General features: G+C 35.2%; 1 protein-coding gene across 1 annotated transcript; it reads right to left on the bottom strand.

The window, feature by feature from the left end:
• Positions 1-129: 129 nt before the first annotated feature.
• On the bottom strand, positions 130-8833 carry LOC121986448 (protein EARLY FLOWERING 5-like). The gene is made up of 9 exons (XM_042540416.1): positions 8608-8833; positions 7077-7170; positions 4364-4449; positions 2627-2676; positions 2467-2536; positions 2312-2393; positions 1847-2244; positions 1109-1627; positions 130-575 (listed from the first exon to the last, which is right to left on the bottom strand). The coding sequence occupies exons 1-9, from the start codon at positions 8686-8688 to the stop codon at positions 357-359; spliced, it is 1599 nt and encodes a 532-aa protein (XP_042396350.1). The 5' UTR covers positions 8689-8833; the 3' UTR covers positions 130-356.
• Positions 8834-13412: the final 4579 nt, after the last annotated feature.

The raw sequence follows: 13412 nt of genomic DNA, 5'->3' as shown, positions 1-13412 counted from the left end.
TCAAGCCTCACAATGTAGCATTAAAATAAGCCTAATCACTGAGCAGTGCGATGTCTTTTTAGCAATCAAAGTTTGCTTATCATAGTTCAAGCAATCATGGAGAACCATATACCATCCAAGACAACAGAGTTCATCCTGCCCAGTAGAAAACTGAGGTTAGACAGGGGCCACAATTTCCTTTCATGCGCTTAGTTAGGCAGTGTTAAATACATGAGTAGGAATACAGTTGATAGCTCAATTTTATGCATGTTTTGGCGAGCAACCACTAAACCTGAAGAGCTCTACCATAAAAAAAAAATAAACATGGTCAGCGCCATGTGCCTTTACAATGCATTCAAATGGATTTGAGTAGTGATCTAGCAATCAAGGGCACCAAGGGCTTTCATGTCCTCCAGGAAGGCCATATATGAGTCATCAATACTCTGTGACTTGGCACCTGACGTAGTAGCTGTTTCCGGTTTCCCAGTAAATGTCAGACCAGAAGGCTTGGAAATTGCAGGAGTGGTGGTGAGCTGTGATTTCGCTTTCAGTTTTGGGGCCACAGTTTCTCTCCTCACACGCACTGAAGCAGGAACCTGAAGCAAGAGAAGATACCCACACAAAGCAGCCATCAATAACTCGTGATTAAATATTATCCATAAGACCATTCTAGTCGCGCAATTGTGTTTGATCAATTCTAAGAATGCTTGAAGTAATCAATCCCTGATATTTTGGGATAATCAGGATATAATAAAGGATGTTCATTATGATGTTTGCTCCGCCATGATAATAATCTGCCGTAAAGTATGTCTGATATCGTTCATTCATTTTGGACAACAAACATACTTCAATCAAATAAATCCTAAATAAATGTAACAGAAATGTTCAAGAATATAATATGATTTTCATCTTCTGAATATGTTTTTCCTTTTTCTAAAACAATATAATCAGTCAGGTAGCTTTTATTCTCAAATTTATCATTATATCTAGTGTATTATCTGACTACCATCCAATTGATCAAGCTACATAAAATAGAAGATATTTGGGGGCGTCTTAGTAATTGATTTCATATAATCATTTTTCATGCGTACGTACAATTTAATATTAAGAATGAAAGGTTAGAACATACCATCGCTGTTAATTCTGGATTATGTTGTGCTAAAGGACGCTTGACAACTGTTGATGCTGCTGATTTGACATAAGATGGCTTCTGAGGTGCAGAGGGCCTAAAAGCATCAAAATCATCCTCGTGCGGAATTGGGAACCCTGAAGGTCTTGGAAATGGCAGAGGTCCTGGAGGTGCAGCAAACATTGACCTCAGCATTTGTGGTGGAACAATTCCTGGGGGTGGGGGCGGTGGGGGTCTTGTGGCAAAACCAGGAACCATCAGAGGCGGCCTCATGTCAGTAGGAAAATGTACCATGCCAGGAGGCATCATGTCAAGTGGCAAAGAATTTATTAAAGGAATATTGTGAACCACTGGTGGAGGCTGTCTCAGAGGTGGTGGCATCAACCGAGTTGTTGAGTTATCATTTGAGCTTGGAGCATTGCCTGGGACAAATTCAGATGGCATGGGATCTGATTGTTGATTAGCTGATTTAGGTGGCAACCCAGGAGGCGGTGGAGGTGGTGGATGCATTGGTGTAACCTACAAATTAAAGAGAATACATACTACTTAAATCTAATTATAAAAATAAAAAAATAAAATGAATTCTGTGTAGTAAGTATAGCTTAATGGAGGAAAAGATTCATGTGACTAAATAGTATCGACAAAGACAGCTTGATGATGATGAATGCACTTCATCAAAAGACAATTTTTGCTAACTCATAACAAATTGAGATGCTTGACGAATAAGCATATTTATACCTTATTTGGTTCTTTTAAAGCTGGCCCATCTGATCCTGTGGTTTTATCAGCTTCCTTCGCAGATGTGCCTGGTGGAGGAGGTTGCAAAAGAGGCTGAGGGGGAGGTGGAGGAAGTATAGGCAATGGAGTAGGAACTGCAGCTTGATCTTTAGGTGGTGGTCCAGGAGGTGGTGGCGGAGGCAATGATGCACCCACATTGGCAATATGCTTTGGAGGAATTGGTGGAGGAGGAGGTAAAGGTATTGATGGTGGTACAACAGAATCATCATGTGAAGTTACTCCATCAGCACTTGGCAAAGGTGGTGGTGGTGGAGGGGGTAGAACTGTTAAAGCTTCATCTGTTTCTGTTGCAGAAGATGAAGCTGCAGTACCTGAAGCAGCAGATGAAATCCTAGGCCCTGCATATCTAAAGAATTAGATTCAAAACAAATGCATGAGAAAACGTAGACAGATCATGATGCTAACCTATTGATGATTTGTACATTGGAGGTTTCCCAGGAGGTGGTGCCCCTGTTGGGTTTAGAGTAGGGTGATAATATACAGAATCCTGCATCAACAATATTTGTTAACAATCCAACAGTTGCAGTTCATTCAACTAAGAAATTTATCCAGAACCATACCTCAGGCCTTGGATTTCTAGCCCTTTCCTCTTCCTCTGTCGCTGCTCTTCTTCGAGGGGGGCCCAAGTGACTGGTAGAAGCAATACAAATGCATGAGACACCAAGATAAAGAAACTGACCAAAGAAATTACTACACAGAGGTCCTGAGATAACCCCCCACCTGAACATCACTGGAGTTTCACCCTTTTCCCGCATTTTATCTTCATATTCCTGTTCATAAGATAGATAATAAGTATATGGAATCCTTAAGTTCTGGAGGCAGCATACGAGCATTAGAAACAATATACTAGAGTTGCTAGTTTAAGGTTCAACTTCAGTCATTTAACCAAGTGGTTTCCAATCATCCAAGTATCATTTTGATTCAAATCTCTTCTCACTAAACAGAAATTTTTATTATTTTACAATTATCTTATCAAATTGCAACTTGAACAGACGATTATCTGTAGTGTCAAGTGCTATTCTACTACCACAGGTTCTTAGTTATGCAGACACAAGTATGAACATCCAACATGAGCAGGATGTAAGTGTTTGACATCTAATTATCTAGAAGTTTTTATACAAGGTCAAATCGAGGCATCATCATCCTCGCGACAAGCACGAAACAGGCATAGAGGTGGATGAAGTCTGAGAAATGACGCCCTTGATTTCTTATAAGTTACAATACCTACCCCAGCTTTATATGTGGCAAATCCAAATAGAGATCACATTTCATTAATGAACTTGTCCATTCACGCTTCAAATTTAAAGATAAGTCATTTTTTCCTCAAATTTAGATCTACTTGAAAAGGAGCATAAAAACTCATTTGGATATCTATCGAACAAACTATGAGAATAAAATTTCTCACCCACCTCTAGAAAATCAATAGGCATTCAAAAATAGCGAGTCAAACACAGACAGGGAACCTTGTCTCCTAACATGTTGTCATTTTCATCAGTTTCGCTCATGTATACCTGATTGATTATCTTATTTCTCAAAGGAGCATAACTCTTATGATATATTATAAGCTCAAATAAGTCACAGCCTTTTTTTGTGTGTGGATATACAGATATATTAGTCTTGTATAAGTTTGAATACCTTTCCTAGCAACCTGACAGTTGTATTAACCTAGAACCCATGATAAGTTTACCATGAACGAAGAATCCAGACAAATCGTATGTTTTGGAATATTCATATCCTTTAGAAGACACCTTTGAAGCTAACAAATGGGATAATGGCTGATAAGGTGTATTAAAAAAAAATCAAGCAAGTTGGGCATCCTCTAAAATTGTTTTGATAATAATAAATGTCAACTGTACTGGCATCCTGAAGACTTTCTGTCTACAAAACAATAGAAAGGAGCATGGCAATAAGCAAAATGCTTTCCTCCATCATGAATGCATCTATTGATCTTGGCTGGTCGGGATTGAGGGAATTTAACTTTCTCAAACAAATTTCTGACTATCCATTAATTTTTAGGCATTGAGAAGAATCATCTTACACATGTGATTCCTAAATGTATAAGTAAAGGGTATAACACTGGGACATGGGGAAGAAGATTAGTTAAATATATAATTCTTACAAAATGGCTTACTATGACTACCATGAATATACACACACATATGCGCGCGCATAAAATATCTATCAAAAAGTGACTGATCTAAAGACCATTGTTGGTAATATGATTATTTTGCTCAGTACTTGTATTTTTCTGAGTGCTGAAGTTCTTAATTTCTTTGGAATTTGAAATGAACAGAAGGTAGTCTTGAATCTTCACAAGAAGTTATCTTTGATTATTAAAGCTTGCATGAAAACTCACTTTTGATTGATTACACTGTATTATGGCAATATTATTTTGTTGCCAACTTCCTTCAGTCTTAGAGAAACAGCAAATAACTGTAAATAAATAAAACAGAATACCTTTCTTTTTTTCATCACAAGATTCAAGGTGTCCTCAAGTTGTCTCTTCTTATGCTTCCTTGCCTTGTCAAGGGCACCATCAGCCTCTGCAACATAAGAGTCCAATAAGAATGCAAAATGCTGAAGGTTGAGATGAGATAGAATAAACAAGGATGCATTTTGTTTAAATTGCATGCAAGCCTACATATAAGAGCTGATAAGCAAAGCAGATAGCCAGACACTCAGACAACTTCAGGTTATAGTTGCACTCTCGTTCCAAAGGCATCTTTACTAGGACTGAGACACCAATTGCATGAAGAGAATACTGATGTCAAAAAAAGGGGATATTGAATGTCAAATCACATAATTAGTAAGTGAAAGATAGCTTTCTATTTTAAATAGGTTGTTCCTAAAAGCACTCTTCCATAAAACTGCTCTTGACTATTGACAATTTAAAAAGTTTCACCTTAGGCATCCCAAGTTTTTATATCTAATCACAGCTAATTGTTCAACTTAACATCAAAAATTAACCATCTCAACAGAACCTGATCAAACATTCAAAATCCAAGTCACAGCAAACAAAGATAAAGAGCAACAAATCACAACCCAATCAATGGGAAGATCCAATTACCACCTTGGCACCAAAAGATGCAACAAAGTCAACATACACCAAAACCATACTAAACACAGTAAAAGGATGAGCAGATCAATCAAAAACCACTCCATTATCTCAGAAGACCCACTAGAAGTGATGTAAAGGATCAAATTTCCAACAAGTCAGACCAGATTGGACTCAGAAGATACTTATAAAGTAACAAACCAACATAACAAAAGGATGATCACCATTCCAAAACCATCTCATTACCTCAGAAGACATGCTAGCGGTGATGTAAAGAATCAAATGTCCCACAAAACAGAGTTGATGACCAACATACATAAGTAACTCATGCTCCAAGCAGTGTAGCATGGGCACTCCAAAAAATATTTTTTTGGAAGTGTCAGACACAAACACGACACGCAAATACGCATGTCAGACATTGCAAAAAACGTGATGTTGACTTTTTAAAAGTTTAACAAGTCAAATACAGCTAGGACACGGATGGGACAAGTTTGGGCTCAATTGCAAAAAAATTTAAAATTTAGAGGGTAAAATTGAAAAAAAAAAAAAAATCTGAGGACAACTTATTAAAATGAAAAAAAAAAACCTAAATTACTCCCTGCCCCCGATTCTTTCTTCATCGCGACGCGACTAAACGCTGCTCGCCGCCATCGCCTGCGCTTGCCGCCGTCGCCTGCCTAGCCTAAGCTCGCCGCTGCCGTCACTCGCCTACATTCTTTACCTCTCTCCGTCACTCGTCGCTGCTCGCAGCAGCCCGCCGTCGCTGCCCTCTTTCTGGTAAGTTTACTTTCCTAAGGGTGTTGCTATCATTGAAATTACCAATTTGTCTCCTGATGAACCTGAATTGGAGTCTGTCTTATTTACTGACGAAGGCGGTGTTGGTGATGAGACTGATATGGATGTTTGATTTTTTTTACTTGTTTAAGATGTATTTGCTGTGTTGCATTTTGTTATGTTTACTTTTTGTTTGTAATGAATATTATGGTTGATGTAATATGAACATGGTTTTCAATTCTAGGATTTTTAATTTTTAAAACTATATATATATATATATATATATATATATATATATTTATTTATTTATTTTAATAATCGTCGTATCCTAGCCGTATCGTGTCTTATATTTTCAAAATTTTCCGTATCACCGTATCCTTGTCGTATCTGATGTGATACCCGTATCCGTATCCATGCAACATAGGTTCCAAGGCTTCCTTCTCTTAGAAACCTCTCAAGGTTGTCAGTATGTCTTGTTATTGCTTCTTGATTTTTTGTTATTGTTTTTCTGTTGGATGATGCTAGATTGGAAATTTGCAAATAAATTAATAATCACGTAACAAAGTAATTTATTAGTTATCTAATTAAATGTACCTTTTGGTACACTGGAGGAATTTCTTTGAGGTTTCTTCAAATGCCAATTTTTTTCAACCCTTGATAGCAAGGCCTGTTTAGGCAAGTTTGTCTCTTTCTATGCTGACTAGAGCTTGCAGTTGCTTGCAAATGCTTTTCCCATGGAGGGTTGCTCCCAGGTGTCACTGATTATAGATATTATTGAATGATTGAATGGTTTTTTATGTTTTGATGATTTGGATGTCTTTGATTAAGTTTGAGTTGGACAAATATTTTTTATTGTGTAATTCAGCTTGGCTTGAATTTTGGGTTTCTTTATTAAATTTGATTGGATTTATATACATTGTACTGTTTGGCATTGGATCCAAGTTCACTTGACTAGCATAGGGCTTTCTCTTCTTTTTTGAAAAAGGTCAGTGAATCATGGTTCATCAGAATGCTATTAATCTAGAAGTAAATAATGAATTACAACATCTGGAATACAGAAGCAAAGTAAGGCAAAAATCATTATATAAATGACAAGCTTTTCAAACATATTATAGTGTGAACACAAAGAACTAGATGGGGGCAAGGAAAACAACATAACGATCCTCTATCGATGTATCATTCTAGAAGCATCAAATTTCAATCTAGAAAGAAGAGGACTATAAGAATGCCTAGAAAAAAGTAAAAACAAAACTGTTACGTTGAAGACCAATGAGATCAAAAGACCACATTCAATATCAGTGAAAAAAAGAATTTTAAGGGGATCTTGGCCAAATTACTTACTCATTCTTTCCAGCTTCTCAATTTGCTCTCGAATAGCCTCAGGATCCTTTTTCAAGATGCCAACCTCACGAACCTTCTTCCTTTCTTTCTTGTTCTATCATAGAAAATATGTTAACGTTAGAACAGTAAATACAATCATAGGATTTAAAAGATGACTGTTTCTCACAGTCCACACTACTACAAAGTCAAATGAAACAAAATGACAAAGTTGACAGAGGACTCAACCACAGAGAAATCACATATATAGACATGTACATATGAATCTACATGCATACTAGGCAGGAATAACCATGTACGAAAAGATATTAAACTCATTTGATAAAGTTATAATATTAATTAACAGAAATTTGAGCCTTAGAAGAAAACAACATGAGAAATAACCAACATGACTATTTGTGGCGGCTTAATGTCAGGGCAAAAAACTAGTACTGAAAACAATAAATAAAAACATATCATCAGATAATTTTTAGTTTTTCTTTCTATAATCTTTTATGATATTTCTCTTATAATCAGTATTTATCCCATGCACCTAAATGACTATGCAATTTCAAACAGCAGCCTGTCATCACTTTTTCCTATTTTATCTATTAGTTAACGTGCACAAATCATATTCGATATCACAGAGTTAAACAATATAACTGGCCTCTCTCTGCAAAGCAATTAATGACTGACAATGCAAGTGGTGTTAGCCATCAAACACCTTCATCATGAAGTATCCCATAAACAATCAGAACTTAAGTAAGCAGCTGAGACACTCCTCTAGATTCTAGACTAAGTCAACTTCGCCTGTTACCCAAAGCCTACATCGCCCTTGTTGGGCCCCATGACCTTACCTACTAACAAGGGACAAGAGATTCTGAGAAAACTAAATGACTAGTCACTTAAGCGTGGTTTCTCTCCAACACATTACAATATATCGTCACCCTTTGACCAACGTAGAACTAGAGAAAACCTTATCTACTTCAAGTTTACCAAATTTTGGGCGATTGGCATAAGTTGCATTATGACAAACCGGTAAATCCCTCCTCAAATAAACAATCACCAGTTCACCACCTATTTGCTTCATGCAAATCCCAAGTCTTTTGTCTTGTTTCTGTCATGTGAATTCTGATAACCTTGTTAATCCTCACAAAGAATAATGCAATGGCTGCAAACCAAACCTAGACCACAAAGTACAGGCAATAATAATGATCCAAAGTTTGAATGCTTATAAGCGAGAGGAAAATAACATCGATACTACCCAGGGAAAAGATGGCATCGACAACCTAACAGCTTTATATGTGAAACTAAGTAATAACTCAATTTCGAAACCAGGCCCCAAAATATAACCACAAACAAAATCTAACATCTCATCATACAACACCATCATCCATAAAGCAGAAAAAAAAATCCGACACAACAAGGGCATAAAAAAAACGCAAAGTAAAACTTCGGAAAGGATAAGCTAGATCCGATGGCACTAAAAGGAGGGGAGACCCTGAGGTCGAGAATGAACCAGCGGAAACGGAACCGAAGAGTTCGTGTTTCTTACCCGTTTGAGCTCCTTCTTCCGTATCTCCTTCCGGTAGGCATCGGTGGGGTTCATCACCTTTCCCCCTTTGGTCGTCTTCATCTTGCCTCTCTCCGCCGCTACTGCTCCGAGATCCGACGACAACGAAACCCTAGAAAGGAAGACCAACTCGTCGCCTCTCCTTTCTCGAAATCGTTCGCCAAGTTTTCGGCAGTTTTTGGTTGGGTCGGCTACTTTGTTTTGTTAGCTTGGGAGATGGTTCGGCTCGGCCATAATTTCGATTAACCCCCTCGAACAATTATATATTCCGTGAGTAGTATTAACTGAATTAATCGAACCCAACCTTTTTTTTAATTAACTCGAATAATTTTTTAATAAAAAATTAATGATAAAATATTTTCTATTGAAGATTAAATTAATTAAAAAAATTTAATTATGGTCTAAAATTCAGTTTGATTTAATAAAAATTTAATTTCAATCTAAAAATTAAGATAAATATCTAAAAATTTAATTTATTCCATATATTTAATTTAATCGAATATGAAATTTTTAAAATCGAACCAAATTAATTATTTTTTATAAAAAATAATTGAAATTCTAAAAAAAATATAACTTAATTTTTAATTTTGTAGATTTGTTAATTTAATCAAACTTTTGCTCTTATGAAACCGAATACTAAATTTGTTCAGAAAATTCAATTCATTTCTGACCCTATTTATACCCATTTTACTACCCAACTTAGATAATAAATAAGAATTTATTCATAAAATTAGGAAGCAAATCATAAATATATTCAATTCTCCCATTTGTATAATGAAATTTTTATACATGTTATAAATGTTGGTCTTAGGTGACCTTCAAGAGGGGGAAGGTAAATTATACTGTTAGAGAATTTAAGTCTTTCTTTTACTTTCTCATTTTAGCAAAGACAACACAAGTTAGTTGAATAAAAAATTAATCAAAATAAATATAAAAAAATAGTAAGAGATAAAATTGATTTACTTGATTTGCAATCAGAAAATTATTAGTCCAAGATTTTAAAATTTTCATTGAAAATCTCCTTCTAACGGAATAGCCTCTTACAGCAATTAAGTACAAAGAAAGAAACTATAAAAGCATTAAACAAAATTTGAAAGTTTGAATTCTAATGTTGTACTGAATCTCAAGCCTCAAGCCTCCTTTTATATCTTCACTGATTGAAGTGGCCATTTGATGAAATGGCGCATGGCAGGCCCCCAAACTTGGTACGGGAGCCTCCAACTAGTCGCCTCAATTTGCTTCGCAACGGCTAAATGATAAGTCGTTTATCCACTCTCCAGTGCCTATACTAGTCTGGGCGATCAGATCAATGATGACATGGACTCAAAAGTGATCGCAACAATGTTTCTACGAAGAGGTGCCTGATCGGCACCAAGGTGGTCTGTGCACTTGAACAAGTCAACACTGTGTTGACTTGTCCGGTCTTCCGCTCCGGTCACTTAGGTGATTCTCCAGCCTATCCATAATTGAGCTCACTCGAACCTAACTCTGGCCTTCTCCTCGAGTAGTCTTCCGCTCCGGCTTCTCGTCCATCGAAAGTGTTGCACGTGTTTTTTCTCATTCAATCAGTGTACTCTTCCGCAGTTTCTCATCCCTCGAATGCACTGAACTCGTCGACTCGATTGTTGTGTTATCCTTCTTGTCTACTACGTCTTTCACTCGATTTCTTGCTTTCCTAAGTCCCTGCGCACTCAGACGTAAGACATTAAATACGCATAGCCTAATTTGACTTAGTTGATCACATCAAAACTCTGGGGTATTTACAATTTTCCCCTTTTTGATATGAATCAACTCAAGTTAAGTTAGGGTTTAAACAAAATAGTAAAATAAATAAATGTGCAAAATTAAGTGTGATTAATAATTCGAAAAAAATTATTCCTCGTCCTAGACTTAATCTTATTTCTCCTTCGTTGATCGCATTAAAAGAAATAGGGGTAATTATTAAAAAAAATCTTAGAAAAATTCTAAGGGTGGCTGAGACAATGATCTATTTTTAGAAAGATTACGGTAATCATTGTTCAATAATTTGAATTTCTAAAAATGAAAGACTCATTTTGCCAAAAAATAATTTCAATTTTTTTTTAATCTTCTAAAATTTTTGAAGATTTCATTGTTAAACACACTTATCCAAAGTTGAGATAAAGTTTTTACGAAAAATAAAATTAATATTAGTACAAATTAATTATTTTATGCAGACCGATGTATTTTTAAAGGAAAAAAGATTGAGCTCGAAGAATCTTGCAATTTTTCTAAATATGTAGAATAGAAATGTATACCTGCAGAAAAATAAAATTTTCAAAAATTGAATATCTGAGAAATTTTAATATTAAAAATTAATATTTTGATAAAAAAATTCATAGAAAAATTATTAATAGTCAAAAAAATTTTAAAAAATTTATTCTAACAGAGGATTTGCTCTCTTATCACTGTAAAAAATTTTCAACAATAAATTCAAATAGAAAGTTTGCACAAAAAAATATTTTTCTAAGGTAATTCTAATATAGCAAAATAATTAAATTAAAGAAAATCTACTTTAAACATGATTTAAGAATCCAATATAGGTTCTTGCCAACCGCATTAATAAGATATTTTCTAGAAATGTATTTTTGTAATACTTTTATAATTTGACCCTTGTGATATCTGAAATACCAATTCAGTTCTTAGAATTTTGAACATGTGAACACAGTTCTAAAAATACCAATTTAGTTCTAAAAATTTCTTAAATACCAATTCACCCTTTTGTAATTGTTCTAATTTTCCTTTTAACTTAGCATTTTTTATTTTTAGTTTGTCGAATTCTTCTATGGGCATGCTTTAGCTAAAACTACTCTAGTTCTAGATTTTCCTTTTTCAATTATTCATTTTTTTTGTTGTAAGCTTACATAGAGACTTAGACAGAGATTTTATACCTGAATACAATTGATCAGGAGGTAGAAGACATACCTCACTTATCTTATTAGATCTGAAACTTGATTCTCCCCCTTTATCATTGTTGTCTTCTGAGGTGGCTCTCCTTTCATCAATGTTTGCTTCTGAGTTACTTCATTTTTCATGACTCCCTATCAGTGTAGTCCAACATAAGCTTTTAACTAGGATTCTAAGGAGCTTTTATCCTAGGTAGCCTTGAGATTCTTGTGCTTGGTTCGCCTTGGCCCTTTGTCTTTCTCCTTCTTGAGCTCTGGGCAGTCATTCTTGACGTGCCCTTCTTTTTGACAATTGTAGCATTGGACCTTTCGTTTACTTTTTGGATTTTTCTTAGTCTGCATCTCTTTAAATTTGTTAGATTTATTTATTTTTTAACTTTCTTACCATATATGCTTGTTGATCCTCGTCAGGGGATGAGTCTGACTCGGGTTCGTCCTTCTTGTTGGCTCTCAGTACCAAGTTATGTCTTATCTTTGCTTCTTGTGTCATTCCTGCACATCTAGATTAATGTAATTCGAGAGTTGAAAAAAGTTTTTCTAAGGTACTTACCTCCAAGTCCTTAGAGTATGGTTTGCAAACTTAAGAAGTTCATCTATGGGCTAAAACAAGCATCTCATCAATGATACCACAAATTTCATCAAATAATAATCTCATTTGGTTTTGAAGTAAATATGGTAAATGATTGTGTATATCATAAGTTTAGTGAGAGTAATATATCTTCTTGGTTCTATATGTTGACGATGTATTGTTTGCCACAAACGTTATAGGTATGTTAAATGATACTAAGATATTTCTATCTAGATATTTTGAAATGAAAGATCTTGGTAATGCATCTTTTGTACTTGGAATCCAAATACACCGAGATCGTTCTCAAGGTATTCTTAAATTATCACAAAGGAACTATATCGATAAGGTGCTTAAAATATTTGGCATGCAAGATTGTAAACCAGGTAACACCCCAGCCGCTAAAGGAGATAAGTTTAGTCTTAAACAATGCCCTAAAGGAAGCCTCGAGACTTAAGAAATACAAAAGATTCCTTATTCATCGGTAGTAGGAAGTCTTATGTATGCTCAAGTTTGTACGTGTTCAAATATTGTGTACATTGTTGGAGTATTAGGCAGATATTTAAGCAACCCGAGAATGGATCATTAGAAAGCAGCAAAGAGAGTAATGAGATATTTAAAGAGAATAATTAATTACATTCCCACAATAAGAGGTCAGATACCCTTGAGATCATGAGATATTCTGACTCTAATTTTGCGAGATGCCAAGATAGCATGAAATCCACTTCAAGCTATGTTTTCCTGTTGGTCGGTGTAGCTATTTCTTGGAGAAGTGTCAAACAGGCACTGACAGCTTCTTCACCATAGCAGTAGAGTTTATAGCATGTTACGAGGCATCTAATCATGGAATATGGTTGAAAATTTTATTACTGGGTTGCGTATTTTAGGAAGCGTTGAGAGACCACTGAAGTTATTTTGTGACAATTGATCAGTTGTATTGTATTCTAACAATAATAGGAGCTCAACAAAATAGAAGCACATCAATATTAAGTTCCTTGTTGTGAAAGAAAGAGTACAAAGTTGACAGATTTCGATAGAACAGATAGACACAAACTCCATGATAGCATATTCTTTTACGAAGGGTTTACCACCCAATGTCTTTTATGAGTATACCACTCATATGGGTATTATTCAATTTGTTGAAATATAGACCTAGTGGGAGTTTGTATTATATATGTTTTCTATATATGTTTGGTTTTATTGCTAAAACTTATGTATTTAGAGATTTTCTGATTAAATATAAAGTTCAATGTTTACTTCGTTATACTTTGTATAACTTAAATTAAAATTTTGATCTC

Source organism: Zingiber officinale, chromosome 5B (genome assembly GCF_018446385.1).
Source record: "Zingiber officinale cultivar Zhangliang chromosome 5B, Zo_v1.1, whole genome shotgun sequence".
Classification (NCBI taxonomy): domain Eukaryota; kingdom Viridiplantae; phylum Streptophyta; class Magnoliopsida; order Zingiberales; family Zingiberaceae; genus Zingiber; species Zingiber officinale.
Note: the sequence above shows the minus strand (reverse complement) of the source record. Positions and strands in the feature narration are given on the sequence as shown.

Coding starts and splice junctions, on each gene's coding strand:
- LOC121986448 (XM_042540416.1), bottom strand. CDS start 8,688: ATGAAGACGACCAAAGGGGGAAAGGTGATGAACCCCACCGATGCCTAC. Junction 4,450..7,076: donor TGAGAAGCTGGAAAGAATGA/GTAAGTAATTTG, acceptor CTTATGTTGCAG/AGGCTGATGGTGCCCTTGAC. Junction 2,537..2,626: donor GAAACTCCAGTGATGTTCAG/GTGGGGGGTTAT, acceptor TGCTTCTACCAG/TCACTTGGGCCCCCCTCGAA.